Below are 23,564 nucleotides of genomic sequence, written 5' to 3' on the forward strand. Positions count from 1 at the left end.
ATCTTTTTCCAGCTGCTTGCAGGCAGGCCCATTAGCCCTGTTCTTGAGCAAGTCACAAGGATGACTTTTCTATCATGTAGTCTATGACAAGTCCTACACTGGAAATGCAACTTGAGAAATAATTTGAATACTTGATTCAGTTATTCTGTGTCCCTAGTTAACTGTTGTGCTTTGGGGGTGGGGGAACATAAATAAAACCACATTTTTGTGACATGCTTCTGCTAGTAACTTAAGTACAGAGAAGCCTATCTGTACAGTATTCCAAGAGGATTAACTGGGGTGGTATTACAGTAATTAGTGTATCTTATCACAGGTTACTACAGCAAGTTTTATAGAGCTTAGATACAAAATAAAATAAGAAAAGATAAAAAGAGAGAAAAGAAGTCAAGACTGACAGTTCAAGGAAATAAGAGACATGACATGCCTAAAAAAACCTGATTATTTAATACAGTCAGAATGGGAAGGAGGGAAGCCAGGAGAAAAGACCCACTATTTTTTTGATTAAAGCATCATTTTGCAAACTATTTCTTTTTCTTTGCAGTTAAGAACACAGTTTTTCAAAACATAGTTTAATATTGTTAGCAAATTTCTGACAAGAGTCTAAAGTTACTATGTCCAAAGTCAGGAAACTTCACAGACAACAGTTATTTCTGAATAGTGCACTGTCATCTTTCCATTGATAAATTCCATGTTGTTAATAGGTGTTAATCACACCTTCATCAGTATGCAGAGTGCCTTCTATTGTGTGGATGCTGATTACAGGTAATTTGGCAGCTGTTATAATATGTTAGCTGCTTCAGCAATGTAGAATATATAATGACGGCTTTACTTTCTGAATTTTTATTTAGTCACGAATCTAGTCCTCCACGCAAACACTCAGTTCAGGCGAAAGCTAGTCCCAATACTCTGGTATTAATGGGAAAGAAGAGCAGCGTGGCATATTCTACAAGTGGATAGAATGATGTAGTCTGGGTCACCTGACCAGAAGTCAGTCTTGAGAGCTGAAATAAGGGGGTTGCAAAGGTGGTTTGAAATCACAGCCCTGAAAACCATGATGGTTTCCCTAGGAACTCAGGGAGCAACGAGGTAGATATTAATTACTTGATCACTTTCCCTACCTATACTACCTGAACATCTGATCAAGACAGAGAAAGTTGGGATGTTGTAGGATAAATCCAAATTCATGAGTGCTGATGCTTAGTCCCAATATACATGAGACCAGAATTTAGGATCCTGTTTTACTCATTCATCTTCAAACTATGCCACTGCAGGAACAAACAGGGCTTTTGCAACCTTTTGCACCTCATCTTTTCTCTGCTTCTCCTAATGTATATCCGTATAGACTGGCTTTTCCTTCTCCACCAGCTATACCTGAGAAAAAATCCACGGCAAACATCAAATACTTGAAACCTAACCAGTGCCAACAAATGGTCATAGAAGTGCAACTACCAGAATCAAATGCTATTCAGTTTCTGCAAACAAGATGTGTAGTGTGGAAAAGATACCAAAGACAGGCACAATCTACAGCAGAACTAAACCGCATTTGATCCTGTAGTCTCTTTAATGTCAACTGCATGAGATAACCCCACAAGATACCCAACAGGAGGAGGAAGACCCCTGCAAAAACTAGTGTACTTTTTAAAGAACTAATATTTTCACCTTTCAAAGTAACTAGCAACTGAAACAGATGAGGACAAAGAGAACAAGGGGGTTAAAAAAAAAAGTGGCTTTTCCTAAATCTGCTTACCGATTTCCAAATATAAGAAATTCATATTCTTTTATGATTTGCCTGGTTAAGCCGTCTACTTTCTTCCCATGTATTTAAATATGGTCTAATTTAAACTAGTTGTGTTTTAGCTTTGATCTACGTCAAAGACAGAATCATCCGTCACTTTCTTATTGGTCTCCATTACTTTCATTAAAAAAAGGCATCGAAACATACTTGCTAATTCAGTTATTCTAACCACTTAGCCTTGAAAGGATATTTTACCTTTCCAAACCTATGATTACAGAACACATTAGTTTTGTATGAGCTCTGTACATGATCAGGACACTGAGTAGCTGAGTAGGTTGGTCTCGGGGAGAAAAGCAAACTAAATGAAACTAGTTTGTTTCTTCGGCACTTCAAAAGAAATTATTAGAATGAACATGAAGTGCTGAGGGTCTCACTTACAAAGGTTATTACATTCTTAATACAAGGTGGACAGGTTTTCAATCTGTGTGCCCTAAAGCAGCTAATGATGATTTTTTTTTCCTGACAAAGTCAAACTTATTTTTAAGAGATTTTTCATGAGACAGTCCCTTATTATAACAGAAAGGCAACAACTTGCTTCTGTAAATTTAAGTTCTGCTTGAAAGCATTATTGCTTTCCTCAAGTTGCAGAGCAGGTTTAAAAAGAACAATAGTCTCTAAAAATAAACATAATATATAACAGTCTCTCAGGCAATGTCAAATGCAATGGAAAAAGAATGATGAGAGTTCTCCAACATGAGTTTTAATGAACCTTTTTTCTCTCTTGTGTCAGTGCAAGAATCATTTATTTTTAAAGCAATTGGTCACAGCTTTCTGTTAGAATGATGGCCTCTTGACTGATTTCGTCGAAGTGCAGAACAATAAGGAATCATAATATTCCCAAGGCGGGAGTCAGTAATGAACAAAATATGAAGTCAGCTAAAAATGAAGTACTATACAAATTTGGCTGCGAAGTATATGGGATGCAAGTCTTCAGGCCATAGGACAGAAGCCAGCCAATAACTGACACAGACCTGGAAGAAATAATTTTCCCTGCAGACATGTTAAAAATGCCACACCTACTAGTCAGGGCTGGAGAGGGGCTGATCAAACAAATTTATCCAACTGTGATTACTCCTTCTAAACAAAATGAAGAAGGCAAATAGTTACCATTTTTAAAACAAGAAGTAGCCCATGTCTAAAAACAAAACCAGACTTTTAATCTGACTTTTTTTTTTTTTTTTATAAAGAGGTGAACTTTACTTGGGAAACCATGAATTCAGAGGAATTTTGAGACACAGGTGCATTGCTAAACTATCTGAAAAAACTCAGTCATATCAGGCACTATCAGAGGACTTAGGTCAGAAACGGAAGTACAACAGACCTACTAGAACATCTTTTCTAATTGCAAATTGCAAAATTACTTCACTGTAAATAATATCCCTCATTATTAAATGTCTTGTCTTTTTACAACAATTCTCTATTGACTGCATCTCAAATTGATTACCAAATCCTAAAAGGTGCTTGATTTTTTTTTCCACCCAGAACCAAGACTGATTCAATGCTGGCAACAGCCCAGGGCCCAGTCTAAAAAAAAGTGATAAAATTGATGGAATTGTGCCCCTACACACGTAACAACACACACACACCTCATACTGACAAAATACACTTGAAGAGATCATCCAAGGCAGAGACATCCAACTAAGTCTGTAGTGGTGACAATTTATTCTGGTGCATATGAACAACTCCCAGGCACTGCTTAACTTAAGCAGCATCTTAACTGTATTCACTATATGAGAAAACAAAAATCATGTAAGTGAATAGATCTCTCTACGTAGGTCATCACATGATAAACTCAATAGCCACTGGGAGTGAAAACTGGCACTTTTCTATGGAATGCAACTGGGGACAGGGAGGCGGGTGGGTTATGACGGAATAGTGGTCATTCCTCCATTTCAGCAAGAGTGGAATATTTCTGATTCAGTTCATTCAAGGCAGACAAAGAAAATCAAAAAAAAAAAAAAAAGCTGTATATTTCAGCTAGATTCCTCTTCCCTGCTCCCACCCATTACCACTCTGCAGAAAGACACCACATGAAATATGATTGCAAAGTTCAACTTATACTTTATTTTCATGTTTATTTGGCTGCTTAGAAGGAAGAGGGAAATGGACAGGTTTTCCATGACAGAAATAATTCAGATTGCTTGCTTGGGAAGATTTAATGTACAACTGAAAAATACTTATTTTTAAGTGTCACTAACCTGTGAGGAAAAACCTCTAACATTTTTGGCAAATTTCTTCATTCTCCTCTCAAGGAGGAAACAGTACAAAAATAACACCGTACAGTTGGAGGTGTAAAATAAGCACAACCATCCTACCCTAAGAGAAAAGACACACGGGTAACTAGCTCCCAACAGCACCTACCAAAAAGCGAAGCACCTTCAAGAAACCTCTTTAAGAGCTGAGCAGTAACAGAAGTCACAGAGTAATTAATAATCTCATGGTTCTTACATATCACTCTTTCCATCTGCAACTGAAAATTGCTTTACAGGGGAAGTTTTCCTAGCCCCATCTTACAAATAATGGAAGCTAATCACAGAGAAATTAAGTGATAAGCTAGGCACGGCACACAGAGAACTATGAAGAGAGCCTTTGTCCCCTTTGTACAGGCCAGTACTTGGTCATTCACACCACTGCCCAGCAGTTAAATATGCGTTCAATATTTTTTGGAAAGGCACATTTCTTACACTGACTTAGCTTCTTAGAAAGAATATTACTTGTTCCAATTTCAATACATTTAAACAAACTAAAGGATTTACAGATATCGCGTGTCATTTCTTAATCATTCTGTAAAGATTTTCCAACACAGTCTTCTACTATGAATTTTTATGCAAAGTAACTATGAGCAAACATTGCACAGTAAGGTGATAGGAAGCCTTGATTCCATAAAAATCTCTATTTCAATTTTTTTTTTTCCAGAATCGCCGGTTGCCACATTTTCTTACCTTTGAAATAAACGAGGCTTTTGATACTAGATTATGCTTGCCTTTGGGAACAAACACAGTAATGGGTTTGTTTCTACCTGTAGGCTATCTAGTCACAATAAGAGGGAGGTGGTTTTATGTACATGCATATACACACACTAGAAAAGCCTATTTCTAACAGAATTATCGTGTGTGTTTTTTCCTATCTCTTTGGAACTCTTCCTTCTTTAGAGTTCAAATCAAATTCATGAACCAACATGAATTCATTCAATTTTTGTTTGGAAAAAGCACATCATTGAAACAACTAAATAGGAGACTTTCTTCTAAGTGATGTAGGAATTTCCTCCATGTGTGATTTGGTGACTATCATGTCTGAATTGTTTACAACTCATGAAGTAAGTCATATGCTAGCTACTGATCTTGATTTCATTAAGATACCTCCTTTTTATGCTTATTTTGGATTTACTGTGACAAACTATTTTTTTTCCAAAGCTATGTATTATTTCTAATATATTATGTCTTCCTTCTCTTTAAAACTGGAATCTTCGGGGTTCACACTTCTTATATTGGCTTATGAAATGCTGTATGAATTGTTGGAGTTTAGCTTTAACTATGTCAGAGTGAAAACTGTATGCAGGCAAAAACTGCCTTTTTTTTTTTTAAAGTCTTCATAAACACGGCTCTACTAAGTAAAAAGGTCTTTATAAACAGGCTTTTATAACTGTTATACTCCATTAGATTAATTCTACCTGATTGTATTTTTAAACCTACATGAACTAATACTTTTGTAACCTATTTTTAGGTTAACTGCCATACTCACTCATTTCTTTTATCCACAGAAAAGACACAAAGTCACCAGTGGTTCAAACTTCTCCCTCAGCTACTACTTTGAAATATCACTTGTACGGATGAGAAAAGGGGTTGGGGTCAATGCCTTCCAAGCCTTGGCCTCCTGACAGATTTTCTTCAGATGACTGTGATGTTGCCCAGGGTTTGGTAATAGCTATTATTGCTAGGGTACTTCATTGAGTACACCAGTTTTCAAAACGTGTTTTGAAAACAGCAGGGAGAATGAAGATTTGAGAGGTTGCTTGGAGCACATAAGAGGACATGAAAGAAGGTACAAAGGTTGATGCTGGAAACAAGTCAAAAGAAACTGCCTGGCAGATGGTATCCCAGAAAGGAAGGACTCTATGGTAGGATTCAGATATGAAAGAGAGTCAGTCCAGATGGTGACTGACAGCACTGATTACAAAACTCAGTTCCCATTGAAGGCAACAGGAGCTTTACTCAGTAATGAGGATGGATGGCAATGAAGACTTTTTTTTTTAAATCCCGTTTTCATTCTTTTCCTAAGAAAGACTCTGAAAGCACTTGTGTAATTGTATAATTCAAGTACTAACACATGGTCATAAGTACAATTGACAGTATCATACTGCAACTTGTATACAAAAGCTAAGACTATTAGCATGCACATATCTAGGAAAGAGATGAATAGAACAATTTTACATCTTCTATAAAAGTGCAGCGCAGGTTTTAGTGAATAAGCATTCAAACCTAGATTCCAGGAGAGTTCTTTGAAAACACCTTTCCCATCTTAGACATACTACTTTTCATTAGCAACTTCACATTACGCTATTTACTAAAAAATAAAATAAAAAAATAAAATAAAAGACCTTTTATGTTCATCTGTTACTGTCAGCAAACTCTTATGTGGCATTCTGGTAAGCACCTAGCAAATCCCTGACTAGCACAGCCTACAGAATCCTAATGTACAAGGCTTCCTGTAAGCAACCTCTACTGAGGAGAGGGAAAGAAAAGCGTGGTTTTTTTTCTTTTTTCTTAGCCATTTAAACTACACATTCCTGTGGTAGATTTTATTCTTATTGAAATCCAAAACACAGTCTTGATATCAAACAGAGCTCAACACGAGGAAAACGTGAGCCACGTGGAAAAAGCAAAACATATTCATATCTACAGGTACTCAAGAGTCTAAGTTATAGAGGAATGAATGTACAATTCTGCAGATATCCCATAGAGCAACTTAAACATTTTCAGACTGTAATCTCACCTTGATAGGCAATATGGGCAATGTAGGCAAGTACTCCCCTTCAGTATTAGAAAACAAAATAATGAAAAAAAAACCCACAGAAAAAAAAACAACCTCCCAGCTGTTCCACATCTACTGACACAATAACATAGTCCCAAGTTTAGCATGTTCCTTATTACACCCTACCATATTCAACATGTCCCTGTTTTTGTTCTGGGCAGGAAAAATTAAACATTACTAAGGAGATAGAGAAAGGAAAAAAGTTTCATACAAACTAAAAGCAAACTAAGCATGCAGAAGACTCTGGGAACCTATTGTTCCCACCCAGTTGAGAACGGAGAGAGGGGATCGGTGCCCATTTAAGTACTGATTAAAACTTTGCATCTTGAAATTATGTTTTTGGTCTCCCTCAAATACTAACTAATGCACCAAGACATGTATCAATAATAGGAAAACGTGCACTGTCATGGTTACACTTAGTCTAAGGTAAACACTTCCTTGGCGCGCCACACCTCAGATTCATTGTAAAGCATCAATACTGAATCTGACAGTTTTCTCCCTGGCTTACCAGAAAATTCTCCAGCATCCAGTAACTCACTCAAAATCCCCTCATGTTCCACAACTCGATTTGCCATCAGCAGCTACCATGGATTATTTTAGCTTAAACATTATTAGTATACGAATGTCCTTTATAAAAAGTAATACAAAAAGGTCCATTGAGCCAACTATCTGTTTCTGACAGTGACCAACAGCACATCCTAAGGAAAGATATAAATACATGGCAAACAAACAATTTCACTTCCCCACAATCCTCCTCCAGCAACTGGTTTAAAGACTTCACAAGCCAGAGATGGCATCTCTAGCCCTAATGCATTTTTCTGCCATGAATGTATTCAATTATTTCTTGCAACCATGCAAAATTTTAATATCTACAATCCTTGGTTCAAAAAGCTCCACAGCTTAATAACCTGCTCTTCAAAGACCTGTGACTGCCATTTGTTTTGAATGCTAGTACAATATTTAATTTGATGTTATTATTTCTATTGAAGAGAATGAATTAAGTGTTCCCTGCATATCTTCTCCATGTTACTCTCTTCTAAGATACCTCTACCATATTTCTTCTGTCCTCTCTTCTTATCAGTCACTCAACAATGAAGTCTTTACATAATTTAGTCACCCTTGATAGGCATCTTTTCCACTCCATCTGTGATGATTACGATTGCACCAGAATTGCATACAGTATTTCAGAGTGCAAAATGAATTTACACAGTAGTAATAACAATGTTATCCTCCTCGAAATGAAAGCTAACATTTTCATAAAACGAACACAAGCATCAAGAGCTCCTTCCTGAGTAGCAATTACTATCTCAAAAAGTTATTGCTGTGTATGTAGAACTAGGATTATTTAGTTCCCCATACGCCTTATTTCATATTTATCCACATCTTATTTCAGAGGGCTAGATGAAGAAAGACAGCATTATGCAGAGAGATCTGTAGTTAGAGCAGTAATATTCTGTTTGTATCCTACCCCATATTCCTCCACACACACATACCTTTTGTTTTTCATTTTCTCTCTTCCATATATAAGATCTGTCCATTACAATGAATCATCTTATTTTTTATGCATCTGTTTCCTAGGCATAGATCACCTCTGTTTCCAAGCACTTTGAAATTTCCTCAGACTAATAGCAACCCCAAAACATAAAATAGTTATTTACCTTCCCAATGATACTTCTAAAGCGTCTGGAATGAATCTTTCAGGCTTAGTTTTACATATTCTCTCCTCTTAAGTGGCTTGATGTTCAAGATGTCTGCTGATCTCTTGAACATCTCAGCCACTGCCAAGTTACTGTTCCCCTACACAAGGTAGAATTCTTAATTTCAAACACTGTTTTTATCCCTCTTTCACAGTCAAGAGACCTCTAAATCAGTAGAAAAGATTGTTCTAGGGAGGTGCATGTCCTCTTTATACTAAGGAAATTTCCACAACTTCATTACAGGTCTACTTTCAAGTAGTAGTCTATGACTGGAGTCAATTTTCAACTGCTCCTGTGAAAGACAAATTTAACAAAAACCTACAACTGCAGCCTAATGTTACAAGTGAAACCTAATGAGTTATTCAGCCATCTAAACCACTGTCCAATATGTAAAGTCCAATGTCTCTGAAGAGTGAGCAATGTCAATTTTACTGAGATGAGACTGCATTACTAACGGTTGGGGTTTTATTGTTGCTGTTGGCTTTTCTTTTGTTATCGTAAGGGTGTTTTTTTATTGGTGGTGGTTTTTTTGCATAAACTGCCCATGATGTTAGATTTGGTGGAGAAACTCCAGCACTGCATTGCACAGAAAAGCCTGCTAAATTGAAATACTGATACATATTTGGGATATGAAGAGGAAAAAAAAAAAAGCATCTGTGTTTCTCAAAAAAAAAAAAAAATGCAGTAAACCCTCATTCTAGCTCAATTCTAAAGCAGAGCACAGCAAGTAACGCTTTCCACTCCAAAAAGTGAAAGAAATACAAAGTCACCTGTGCAATAACTAAAAGATGTGACCTTTAAAAGAAAAAAAAAAAAAAAAAGCAATGCTTTTTCAAACAAAGTTTTGGAAAATAATATGCTTTACGAAATTCTCCTAAACTGCAACACAAACAGCAGTAATTTCCCACAAACATACCAAAACTTGGAGTGAATCACACTTCCTTCGTACGCTTTTCAGTCCACTATACCTAAGAGACCACCTCAATGACTACATCATTTGGCATTTAAACACTGCTTAAGACCACGTTCTCTGCCTGGCCACAGCAAACACGTTCAAGGGAGGTTGCCCCAAGCCCTGTATAAGCAGGTAACCCGGCATCAGTGCTGTTTGTGTCACTGGGAGAAATGACACATCCTCCCTCCTCCCTGCATGCACTGCTATTTCTCTGACATCCAAAGCCTATCTCCAGCCACTGATGCTGAAAACACCACAAAGTGTTGAGAAGCCAAGTCAGGCAGCCCAACTAAGACTCTCCGCTTGGTTTTGGATGCTCAAAGAGCATCACCAAATTACAATTTCCACACCAAAACATCCTGAGCTACTTAGTCTTTCCAACCTTCAGGACGCAAAGGATAAGAGGCTGTTTGCTCTGAGCCCAGCTATAGCAGCGCAAGTTTGTTGAGCTGAGGGGATACAGAAGGGGACAATGCATTGATACCTAACACACCACAAGAAGCACCTGCACCTCAGTATGTCTTCCCTTTATATCAAAAAGACAAGTCTGCTTTCTCAGAGCACTAGTACAAAAAGGTGACTACATGTACAACAGAAGAAAATAAGATTATAGAGTCTCACCTTAAGAAGGAGCTTTGGTTTGATGTATAAAATTATGAAGCCTGCTTTATTCACAGTTTCAATTCACTAAAACATTAAAAGCCCACAGGTCATGTTTGTACGATGCAGTTAACATAAAACTAAGAGCTTACTGCAATCAAAATAAAATATTCCTCACTGGCACTACTTCAATAATTGACCTAGCCTGGGGTCATTTTAAAACAGTTTAAATGCATCATTAATCCAGGGTATTCCAAAGCAGCTTTACTAATACACTATAATAAATTAAAATAGAGAAACAAGGTTGCAGTTAGCATTTTAAAAAATCATAATAACAATATATGCCAGAGATGCAGGTTAGAGAAACGTGAAATAAAAGGCATAGGAAACACGCTAGCAGCGTGACCAGAAATACACCAGAAATACATTTGATGGAATATAGTTCCCTTATTCTTCTTCTGGTTGTACATTTTCCTTTCAAGTTTCCTCCCTGTCACTTCCATCCTAACACTCTGGCAGCTTTTCATTCTCCATTATCATTAAAAGCTGGTCTCTCTAACAACCAGATCAGTAAATTGGAGGTTAATCTGTAATATGAAGAAGGTTACTGAATGGAATAGGTCAGTCATTTAATTTTTTATTTTTTTTTTGGATCACATCGGGAGAAAGGCAGGTTAGCAGTGTTACAAAGACAGCAGCTTTGGGCAAGTATTTTTTGAACAAACTCATTACAGTCTCCTACACAAACGTATAGGAGAACCCAGCATTTATAGAGCAGAAGGGACTAGAAGGCAGACTGGAAATAATCAAAAGCATAAATGATATGAGCCAACATATCTATTGCCTATGTATTACAAGACTTGAAAGTAGGGAGGGGAAAAAAAAAGTTCAGTAGATCATCAAAAGTAGTCACTGTGCAAAAACTGTACATAAAGCCAGCCCACATACAATCTGTGCATAAAGAGGGACAGGAGACAAAAACAAGCCAAACATTCACATTTATTTAGGAAAAAAAAAAAAAAAGGAAAACGCCAAAGACACTTTAGGCTGTACTGAATTTATATCCTAAACTTATACTGTCTCACATATTTGCACACCTCTAAGATTGTTAGGGCATGCTACGCTAAGAAAAATAAACTCCCTCCCCTTGTAAGGAGCAAAGATGGTCCCACATCCTCTTGCCTGTAAACAGAGGCATGTATTTACAAACATACACATATATAAAAGAAAAAAAAAAAAAACACCACTCAGATTCCACACATGAAAAGCATTTCTGAAGAATCTATTCTACTTACAATTTCTTTAAAATGCACTCAGAAGAATCTCAACTCACTTGATTCAGTAGTATTTTACTCTCATAAATCACAGAACAAACGTTACTAAAACCATTTGGTTTAGTCTTTCAAGACCTCCGCAGCCGGAAGGGGTTACAATGTGCACAGGCAGCAAGCACACGTGTCCTGGGCTTGATCTCCTGTGTTCATTTGTCATGTGCATCTATCCCAGATGCAGTAGCAGGTTTCCGCTTAGCATGATGCCATCTTCACTTCCCCTCACCCATTATAAAGTGCAATTTTTCTTTGTTGTTTCTGAAGAAGACATCTGTTGTGCATCTTGAGCACTTGAAGAAAAACTTCTGTCTCACTTGTTCATACTGCAGTTGTTCCAATAAATACACCTTTGTCTTTTCTGACAGCACTTTTGCTCTGTGTGGGGTCAGAATATGCACTGCAACACCTGGTATTCCTGAGCAATAATTTGCTGAGAAACCACCTCAACTTTATAAAGAGCAAGTTTCATGTTAATAGCAGCTCTTTGTAAAGCACTTCCTCTGTACCCTTTATATATGAATGGTTTAAACAATGCCTTGGCATCTTTTGCAGCTCTTGGTGTCTCCTCTCCTCATGAAGTGAGGAGATGGGGAAGATTGGGAAAGATCATATACGGTCATAGACCATATTTCCAGTCACATTTGTTTCCCAACCTTCTGCAGCTTCTCTGCTTTCCCTCAAGGAGCAGTTCCACACCCTCCTCTGCAGCCCTTCCTGCATGCATGGCATAGCTGTTTGTAGTACTCAAGACTCCAGCTTTCAATTGTGTTTCTAAATTCATTTAGTACAGGCAGTTAGTTGGTAGAGGTGAATACAGTTTTATGTCCACGTTAGCTAAGCATAAACTAATACATATGTTCTGGCTGTACTTGGGCTTGTATCTCTTACATGGATTACTTCAGGAAAATATGGTAAAACCACCTTTCTCTCAGACTGGTGCCTAACTTGCTATTGATCAAGAAGTAATATCAATCAAAATAAATTTGACATTGTTAGGAGGAGTATCTATGTACTTAGAGAAATTCCCACCACTTCACTATCATTGGTGATCATGTCAAGGATGCCCTTATGCTAAAAAAGATTTAATCTGATGTGAAACGTGGGTTAAAAATGCTGCAGGAATATTTTGCTGTGAAGCTTTTGCATTTCATCTGAGTTCTCTAGTAATTTTTAGAGCCATCTAAAGTACTTTTCAATGTCCATTTATGCTGTGAGTCTAATCATTTTGTAATTTTAGTGGAAAATTCATTACTTAATGTCATAAAAGTTCTAGATTTACATTTTTACACTGGTGTTATCATTGCAAAATTTGATCAGCGATTTGACTGTCACTTCAGTTTATATTGAGCCATTCTGGAAAAACAACATCCATTCAGGCCTGTCATTCCTTTTGTATCCATATCAATGGCAACTTAAAATGTAGTCATTTATCAGAGCCTGAAACACAGCAATATTTTTCTTGTAAGATGGCATTAATGTGTCTTTTTCATGCATTTCCCATGCTAATGTGAAACTACCATTCTGTAGAAAAAACAATCTGAAAATTTCCAAGATTCAGGCAATCCAATAAAATAATTTACCCAGCAATCAAATGAGATACGAAAAATATTAAAGAAACTGAAACGTGTTCTAATGTGTTCTCTGCCATCCTCCACGACCCCCCTCCTCCCCTGCCAAAAAACAAACAAGGACAAAAAGAGGCAAGAGGCAGAGGTGTACTGCTATGCTGAAAATAAGAAGTCTTTCCCCATAAAAGGGCCACAGGAGCTTTTTTGCCTCTCATACATATCCTGGTTTCAGCTGGAATAAAGTTAATTTTCTTCCCAGTAGCTGGTATGGTGCTGTGTTTTGGATTTAGGATGAGAATAATGCTGATTACACACGAATGTTTTAGTTGCTGCAAAGCAGTGCTCACACAGAGCCAAGGACTTTTCTACTTGTGCTGCCTTGCCAGCGAGGGGCCGGGGGTGCCCCAGGAGCTGGAGGGGACCCAACCAGGACAGCTGGACCAGGCTGCCCAAAGGGATGTCCCACACCACCTGGCGGCACGCTCAGCAATAAAACTAGGGGAGTTGGCTGGGGTGGGAGCTGGGGTCACTTCTCACAGGCTGGTGAGCAATTGCATTGTGGATAACTTACTTTGTACATTCTTTTTATTATCATTATTATCATCATCATCCCTTCCTTTTCTGTCCTATTAAACTGTCTTTATCTCAGCCCACGAGCTTTCCCCTTTCTTTTCTGACTCTTTTCCCCCATTTCACTGGGGGAGGAGAAGGGGAGGGGAACAAGTGGCTGTGCGCTGCCTGCTGGGTTAAACCGCAATACAGAAATATTAAATAAGTGAACAACTCCATTAAGCCATGGATTATATTCAGTGCAGGACAGATGATTCAGAGTTGGTGAACCACTGAAGGATATTATTTCAGCACAAACTTAGGCACAATTAGCAGTCTCTTCTAAAGTAACCTAGCTCTGACTAACTACTACTGCATCTCGGAGAGCTTTGCTATGGATTGGCAAAATTTTGCCAAGGGTTAATCTGTGCAGAAGACAGATTTCTGTTGCCAGTGCCTACTGGAGCTAGCTCTTTTAGGAGGGAATACCTCAGACCTCCCAAGCACATGTGTACTTACCCGGCCTTGCCTTCTCTGATACAAACCCATAAACCTACAGCGGCATTAGCCAAACATGACGTTACACGAACAACTTTCTGCCCAGGGACTGGATGGCAGAACAGAATGACAAACTGCCTGTAACAGACAATTGTTACCTAATGCAAAACTGGGAGATTTTAATCACAGTGAGGCAAAAACATAGGGGACAAAACACTTATCTCACACTGCAGAAGCTGCTAGCATTGCATGGCTGCATGTGCAGGACCTATATATCCCAGGCACTGGCTCTGAACTGACAGACAGGGAGCCCTTGCATTTCCCCATCTTCATCCATAAACAGAACTTGCACAGTCTGGCTATAAAGTGTTGGACTGGGTGATCTTCAGAGTCCAAAGTTTTTGGACTAGATGATCTTCAGAGGTCCCTTCCAACCTCGGCCTTCCTGTGATTCTGTTCTTTCTTGTCCTAAACATTTCTTTACATGCTCCTAGCACTTAATTTATAAAACACTATTGTCAGAGAGGAATACTAAATAAACAGGTTAAAAATTTCTAAACAAACCCATCTGTTACTCCACTTCTATTTTAAGTACAAGTATGAACAATTACGCTTCTTTAAGCAAATGAGCACCTTAAGTTAGTCTGATAAATCTACACTTACACACTTCATTGAGCAATTCAATTTCCAAAGCACCCTGTATTAACATGGGTGTCCTGACCAATCCTAGTTCAGATAATTACTCTGCCTAGCTAAATCTCTTAGCAGCATCACATCCTGTCATAAACTGCTGTATAGCACACAAGCAAACTGCTAAATCCCCACTGTATTTTAAGCTAAGAACCAATGGTTTATCAGTGATTGATGAATCATTTACATTGCATGGGACAGATTTTCTGGCCTACTATGTCCAATTTGCACCGTAAATTCAGCTGGCTAAGCATAGGAAACTGCCCTGGATATGGTCTCTCTGAGCTGGCACAGACCTGACAGAAGTTGTAGGGCACCGCGCACTCACTGCAGCTTCAGACATTGCCACTCTCCACATGCTTTGCTGCTCACATGGCTCTGAAGACAACATGCAAATATTCTTCAGCTACATCAGGGAAGAGTCTGGCAGATAAGCTTAAGCTGTTGTGGAGGTGGTTTCAGATGATCCGATGAAGCATCTGTCAAATGCTGTTATGTCCTGTCACCAGGGACTTGGCTGAAAGTTTCAGGTGCTGGATGGTAACCAACAGCTGGAGGTGAGGGGGGAACAGGATGCTGTAGTTGTCTGTTAAATCCATATACCTGCTAAACTCATATTTCTGCCAGTGACTGCTTCCTAAAGCAAGGGCAGAGATCTTCACTAAATAGGGTCTGACTAGAAGAAAGAGGGGACAGGAAACTCCTTCAATAAGATCTGGCAAGAGAGCTTACAGCGGCAGCATAAGACAGCATCGTCTCTGTGAAACACCGCCTGGAACAGGAACATGGCAGCTCTGACCCAGCAAGGGACAAACATCCAGAAGAGCAGCAGCTGTATCCTGTGCATTTCCTACATCAGTTTTACATACACCTCACCATTAAAATTCCTACGGTGCTGTTAATATATCGCTATTAGTTTGGTGATTAAATAGCTGGCTGGAATTACCAGGTGTTTGCACTGATTTAGAGGCATGTCTTCTCCTATATGAAGACATGAAATTATGGAAATGAACGTAAAGAAGTTGAAAGAGAAGCATGATATCCTGTTAAGTTACTTCAATACAGTTTCTTCCTTTCCTTCTCCCATGACACAAGCTTTACCTCTTGAGCAGACCTCCTCACACAGGTCACTTCCAAAAGGTTTTTCGTAAAGAGGAATAGGATTTCTCTGTCAAAGACATATTTTGAGGAAAATTACACAGTCTAGCCCATCACCCTGTGATGTTCCACCAAATGTGGCAAATATTAAAACCAGTGTGAAAGCAATGAATCACAACAGAGTTTGACCTTAAAAACCAGTTTACACTGACATTCTCAGAGAGGAGTTGGTACAGCAGGTTGACATCTCCTAACAAGGCCTTTTCACATTTTAAAGAAACATTAATAAACTGGGACTGCTATTTTGTTCAGTCAGGGTAATTTGGTCTCTTGACTGCGATGCACATTTCTGATAGATGTAGGAATTTTAGCTGGAGATTCCTGAGCTGCACTGTATTTAACTTGTCAACCTCAGAATTAATTTTTTCAGCCTTATTTAAAGTAACCAAACATGTCTGCTCCTGGCCCAGGTCCATCAAAATAGTTAGCATACACTTGGTTTTGCTGAACTCAATTGCTATAAATGCACGCATCAGCATACTGCTAGATGAAGTCCATAAGTTACCTGTCTGAGCATTGAAAAAGAAAAAAAAAAGCTGAATTGTTCTTTCTTCTCTCCATCTCCCTGCCTACACACACAGGTTATATCTCTATTAAACCACACGTGCAGTCTGGCTCTCAACCAGGATGTACCTACAGGGCGCTGTGGTTCCCTGGACCCAAACCCAAGGGCTTCACTCCCCACAGAGGCAGGTGAGGAAGTTTAGGAAAGAAGCAATTAGCATCATGTCTGGCAAGGGGAATGAAACACAGCTTGGGTAGGCATCCCTAATCAGTGGGGGTCCCCGTGTCCCACTGCTTTGGTAAGGGCATGGAGTGCCACTCATCCCGACAAGTCCAAATATTGGTTTGCGCCTTGCATTTTCATTTGTATCAATCTGAAATGACAGTACTTTAAAAAAATATGGTAACTGCACACAATAATATTAGCAAAAAAGGCATTACAAACACAGAGTTAAATGGAAATAAAACTAAGTATAGAAAACAGCCCATTTTATCCTGCAAGATACACTGTTTAGTAACATTCCTGAAAATTGATAGGTATTAAATTAACCACAGGAGGGCTCCCTCTGGTACACTGAATACAACAGAAACATATTGCTAATTGCCAAAAATAATATCGTATCTTAAAAGTAACAAAGGTTTTAGAACTCAAATGATATTTTCCTCAGTAGGCTCCAATATATACAGGGGAATAAAATTATACATGAGCAATTCAGACAAAGAAGTGAATTACAAAAGTGTTAACTGTCTGACTGTTAAGTGCTTAAGTGGCAAACACAGATTGCCAGAGCACTGCATTTTAAGACACTGAGGTCTGTTTTGCAATGCCATCCATAGTGGCACAGCAATGGAAGGAGCTGGAGAGTAAAAGAGGACTGAATACACTGGGTGCTGCTTTGGGGAGAGAAATGAGGACTTGCCCAAAAGAGCACATGTACAGAAACTGAGAAACAGCACAGAAACTGAGGCTTCATCTTATCAGTTTTTTTTTTTTAACTGTCAGCCATGTGCACTCCCAAAATAGTAAAAATTAACATCAGCAATAGTCAAGTGGCTACTTTTGTAGACTTGGGCCTATTTGTCCCTATATTTACACTCTGTTAACAAAGAGAAAGACAATTCTTCTGCTTCACAAGTTTGCAGTGAAAGCAGCCACCAGTAACTGACAGTATAATAGATACCAGCATGACTGACCCTCTTGTGCTGGTGCAATTATAGGAAAGAGGCACCTACTTGTGTCCTAACCAAACCGTATTTAGTACAACAGTTTGGAGCTGTGGAAATTAACTGGAAGAGCATGGGAAATAGAGCTAGTGGAAGAAAAATGAAGTTTCACTTTAAGGTACAGCTTTCATGCAGCTTCAGACGCAGAACTGGCCAAGCCAAGCCAGTACTTGGTGTGCACCAGTAGTGAGCAAATGGAGCTAGCCGTCCCGCAACAACTGCGCCTATCCGAACCCCTGTACTCAGCAGCAGGAAACATTTAACCTCAGGGTAAGTTGGAAGTTTCACTTCTTTCATGGACTTCAGAAACTAATGACCCTTTGCAAGACAGATTTCAGTCCAAAAGCGCTTCCTGGATTCAGAAGGCAAAGCTGGCACCTTCGCTTTTTGCGCATGTTTGCCAGCTACATCACATGCTCGGGAGTTGTAAGAACTACCTTCTCCTTATCCTGAGGAGTTCATTTAAATCCCTACCTCACATGTCCCACAAGAAACACCTAAGCATCAGGCTAACCAGAAAGAAATACGGGATTCACAGGACAAGGGGAAGAGAGAGTGCCTCCATCCCACTGAACAATGCTTTCCCCTGGCAAGATGCCTGTGTTTTGCTCTCTGCTCCAGGCACCATGCACGCACTGGAAAAAAAAGGTACAAACACTGGAATAAAATGTGCAAACAGCATTATCCCTGAGGCACTTTAGCCCTGCAGTGGTCAGGCAATTGGACTAGATGATCTTTGAAGGTCCCTTCTGACTGAGCTATTCTGTTCCACTCATTCGAAGTGCGAACCCCAACCACAGCCCCTCCCATAGAAGTGGCTGAATCAGGGGGGTAAATTTGCACCCAGTGCTATGCCAAACCTAAGTAAAATGAAGCAAGTCCACCTTCTTATAAATGTATCAGCAGATACTTCGCTAGATTGCCCTCCTCTTCCAGCCAACTACACTGGCATCCCATGAAAACAGGAAGAAAGGCATCTTGCAGTACTTTTCACCAAATATCTGTATTATGGACACTGGAAAGCTGCTGCAGGAAATTTGGTTCTATTGCATGAAGTTATTTTTCATTTACTGCAACTGTATAAACAGACAAGGTTACAGCCTTACTGCAGCCAGATAGCACTAACTTTAGGCAGCATCAGGGTAGCCAGGTTTGCACTAGAATTACATCCCACAAGGTGTACTGCGTCGTTGCTGGTTCCAACTGCAAACTAAAATGAACTCAAAAGCTTGGCCAGCATAACTTAACACCCCAACACCCTGCCTTGGGAATGTGTCACAAGAAAAGATCAGATCAGACAGGATACTTACATCACATAAGTAATATTTCAGTGACACACAAAAAAAAAAAAAAGAAGTTAAGCCAACTGTAGAAATTATCATCGAAACTCAAGGATACCAAGAGCCATTAAGGAATTTGCGATGCTTTTTTAAAAAGGCCATAAAGTACCCTCTTCAATTTCTGTTATTCCTATAGTATAGGTAGAAAGACTGACTTACGAATAATTAAAAAAGAAATTGACTTTTTTTTTTGCATTTCACATGCAGTATTTTGCATATACTGTTTACTTGTCAAACAGTATTTGACAGTTGCTCTGTGCAACTCAGACCTTAGTCTCAGTACCTTTACCTTTGAAACCTCACCTTAAATAGCGTGAAAAAAACGAAAGTAAATAACAGTACTCAACCTATAAAGACCAAGCCTATCAATATCACAAGTGGATTAGGAAAACATGGTAAGTAAAAAATAAGTTTGTATGAAACACTCAGAGGTTAATAATGCATATAGAATTAACGTACAGCGATCAAAATCATTAATGCTGTCTGAAATCAGCGTTGTCAACACCATTTTCTCATCTTATAATCTCTCCTAAGGAAGAAAGGAAGAGCTGCTCTGCTCGGAAACAGAATTTGCATGACAACAACAACAAAAAAAAATCTTATGTAACTTCTTGGAGCAATACTTTAAAGAAGAAAAATGTCAACTTATGTTGTTATACTAGAATTTCCAGATAATGCTAAAGAGCACAACTGCCCTCTTCTCGGCATGGGGAGTGACACCGTGCCCAGGGGACACTGCTCTGCACACTGATACAAGCAGACTGTTTTTGCCACGTGGACTGCTTCTGAGCAGCTTCTCTGCTTATGGCTGTCAGGACACCATGCCTCAATCAGCTTGCTGTCATCCCTCCTCTGCTCCGGAGCTGCAGCGAGCAGCCTAGGTGGTCAGAAAAGCTGACAGAGCCCTCGTTCCCAGGCAAGTTTGGAGATGTCTGCTTTAGCAATGCATTGAGAAGTTCCATTTTCAACTCATCGGAGTATCAGAATTTCACCTTGCCACCTCCTCAGAAACACCTGATGATCAGTTACATTGGTTTAGCTGTTATTAAAATGAGATGGCATGTTTGTAAGCATTACTGCCAACACCGGAATACTACTAGCACACATTTTACTCATGAGGGTGAAACCAGCTCTGACCCTCTACCATCCTCATGACATACCAGAACAACCTCACTGTACATCACCATCTCATGTTCTGCCTCCACCTACATACTTGTGAAACCTAACACAGCTTTAGTATATATAGCGAAGGTCTGTTGCAGTTTCAGTAGGATTGACCTTTAAACTTGTGTTAAGTCACGCTAAATATCGAGTAATTGAATACCTCAAGGGCAAAGCCAGAATTTCAGCACTAACCACAGTCATTCATCTCCCGCTAACTCTAGAGGGGAACAACAACAACAACAAAAAGTTAGAAAGATTATCATAGTAGTTACCTAACATAACCTCTTCTAGTATTACCTTTTTTCTAGCATAGTCTTAAAGAAGTACATTGACCATCTTCTTACAATCTATTTTTATATAAAACAGTTGATCTCAAAACTTGTACTGCAAACCTCATTCCTCACATGCACTTTGGGTTATGATGCACACATCAAAAGGCACAAGTACCATAATTACATCATGCCCCCCGACTTCAACCTGCTATCCTCACACGGTATGACATTTCCAACGCGACTTCAGTTCTGACAGCGATAGTGGAATTACATTAAAGTCAGCTGCAAGGTTCAATGTTTCATTGACAATTTTATTGTTTTCTCATTAAAACAAACCCATTACTGCTCCATTAGCATTCAGGTGGGGAGGAGGGGGTGAACTAGGAAAAAAAAAAAACTTTACGAAAACTTAGGATTTAAAATTTGCTCATTAGCAAGTCTCACTAGCCCTTCACATATGTTCAGCTGCTTGCTAATTGCCAAGGTCTTCAACTACTGCATCCAGAACCACTTTTTTTTTTTTTAACATTATTTCACCGTGAATGTTATCCAGTCATGCTCTGCTTAGGGTTCAGTCCTGAACATATGAAGTTTCATCCTATCTCAAGGCATATGTCTTTTTAAAAGCCATGCAACAAATATGGAAATCATCATTTGCACTGAACACTTCAGCTTTCCTAAATCATAAAGTAAATCAGAAACTGCAAAGACTACAGTATGCGCCTTGTAAACTAATGACAGACACTTATGATCATGTATAATTTTCTTTCAGCAGAAATTATTTCCAACTACAGTCTAGCACCTGACATCTACTGCATTTTAAAACCCTTGGAAAGATAGAGTAAGCTTCAAATTCCTCCTGTGGTAATTAGGGTATCTTCCATTCAGCATATTTCATTAACTAAACTGATGACGCTTTGGAGGAATAACTTCCATAATGGATAGCTATATTAAAAAAGAATCAAATATGTTACTGTTCAGTTGAAGGAACTGACTTAAATACAGTTAGTATGTGGCAAGTGCATTATATACGTGGGTGATGACCCTTGAAATTAAGACTACTAATACACTAAAATGATACATGATGCTGTCTCACACACTCCAACATCGAAGCTACGCAAGTGGTAAACAAACAAAAAGATCAAACAATCCCATAATTTCTTACTAATGACCTATGAAATATTTATATTATATTTAAATTACACCAACAATTACGGTGTAGGAGCATAGCACTGCTGAGCAGAACACAGATAAATGTAAGTGTATAAATGGTAAATTGCAGGCGGGGTTTTAAAGTGCTTCATTACAACATCTCCCCAAAACTAAACTTCACTTAATGCAGGTCTTACTGGGATTTATGAGCCATGCATAAGCCCAGTGAGTCGAAGAATAACTTCAGGGAAAAAAAAAAAGAAGGAAAAAAAAAAAACACACCTTGCTTATGTCAACTGTGAGTTGACGTAAATTGACATTATTAATAACGGTGATCGAGGAGACTGTAAGCTGGAAATATCTAAAAGTTGGTTGTGCCATCAATCTGACAGGCACGCTTTAGGTCACTTTAGTTACGTTCAAAAGAAAAAAAGACCGACAGCCACTTCTCTGGAGTTCTCAGTAAGAAGGGTAGGAAAGAGAGGCTGGAGGTGGTCGGTGAACTGGGAGGATTACGAGCAGTTTGAGCGGCACAGAGCAGCTCACGGAGCGGCACAGCCGAGCAGACCCCTGAAAGTTGCGGCAGGAACTCCACTTCGTCGGGAAACCCGCGGGACCCCAGAGCCCAGTACGCGCCGGGCTGACCCCCGAGGCTCCCAAAATCCCGCATCTTCCCAATTTCACAGCCGGCTGCCGTGCCTGGACACCGGGGCCACCCGGGGCCAGCCGGCGGGCGAATTCCCTCGCCCACAACTTTCTCCCTTCGCTCCGTCCGTGCCACCAGCAGCCCGTGCGGAGCCACCCGTCGCTCCCGGACCCCCCAAAAACCCCGCAGCGGGGGACGAGGGGCAGCTCCTACCTGCGGCTCGGCGGGCTCGGCGGGCTTCACCAGGTGCTTCTCCTTGTAGAGAGCCCAGAGGCCGATGTCGGGCAGGAAAATGAGAGCCGCGCTGAAGAGCAGCGTCATTTGCAGAAACCGCTTCTGTTTCCTCTTCATGGCCAAAGCCGGGCTGCCCTGGCGGCGGCGGCAGCTTCCCCGGCGCCACGTCCTTCCCTTCCCGCCGCCCCTCGCAGGGGCCCGGTGTGGCGGAGAAACTTCGCCCGCCTCACGCCCGCCCGCCCCCTGCCCGGGCGGGGCTGGGGTCAGGGCTGGCGGCCGCTGCTCCCCCCGCCCCGTCGCCCCCTCGGGAGCTCATGGAGCGGCAGGCGGCCCGACACCGAGCGATAAAACGATAGAAGAGGTAAAACGGTGATGGTGATACGAGGACCGGCCGGCCGGCCCGCCTAGCTCCCGGGTACCGCGGGAGCGCTAAGAAGGCGCGGAGCCGCCCGCCTCACGTCCCCCTCCTGCCGCCCGGGCACACGGGGCGGGGGGGTTCGGGGGGGGGCTGGGGGGGGGCGCGGCATCATGAGCTCATCACGCGTAATGTGCTAAGCAAGGGTTAAAACGGAAAAAAAAATAAATAAATAAAAAAGCGGCGCGCAGAGGCCGGCGCGGCGGCACAGCCCTCCGCTCCGCCGGGGAGGAGGCGGGCAGCCAGGAGGCGGCTCGGCTCGGCTCGGCCCCCCCACCACGTGCACCGGCCGGGACGGACTGGGGGCGGGCAGCAGCGGTCCCGCCCCGCCGCTCCCCGCTATCCCGGGCCAGCGGGGCGCCCCCGGTACCGGAGCTGGTGCCGCCGCCCAGCACAGCGGGGACGGGGCTTGCGATTCCCGTTGCGGTCCGCCCGCCTCGGCGCTGCGTGAAACGCGGGGGATCCGCACCGGGGGTAGCCCCGCAGGTGGTGGAAGCGGCGTAGCCGCTGCCCGGTGTGTTGGTCAGGCACGTTTGGGCTGCCGGTCGGAGTTGGGCTGCCCGCCCTGAAGCCACACTGCCTCCTCTCTACCCCAACTAACTCCGCTTGGCAAAACAGGAAGACGCTCGGGTTAAGCTCGCTCGGACCTAGTGAGTGCCCTTTCAGCTTCATCACCTCACGCAGTGGGAAAATATGCACCCTGTTGTAGCGGGAATATGCTTATAACCCATATCGTAAAAT

The 23,564-nt window shown here is 40.8% G+C and overlaps 1 protein-coding gene across 1 annotated transcript in view; it reads right to left on the reverse strand.

Annotated features, from left to right (window-relative positions):
- Positions 1–22,525, reverse strand: part of GALNTL6 (polypeptide N-acetylgalactosaminyltransferase like 6) — a 455,937-nt gene extending 433,412 nt beyond the window's left edge. The window contains exon 1 of the mRNA XM_035557893.1: positions 22,388–22,525. Within this exon, the coding sequence (XP_035413786.1) occupies positions 22,388–22,525 (138 nt within the window). The remainder of the gene's footprint in view (positions 1–22,387) is intronic.
- Positions 22,526–23,564: the final 1,039 nt, after the last annotated feature.

Source organism: Cygnus atratus, chromosome 4 (genome assembly GCF_013377495.2).
Source record: "Cygnus atratus isolate AKBS03 ecotype Queensland, Australia chromosome 4, CAtr_DNAZoo_HiC_assembly, whole genome shotgun sequence".
Classification (NCBI taxonomy): Eukaryota; Metazoa; Chordata; class Aves; order Anseriformes; family Anatidae; genus Cygnus; species Cygnus atratus.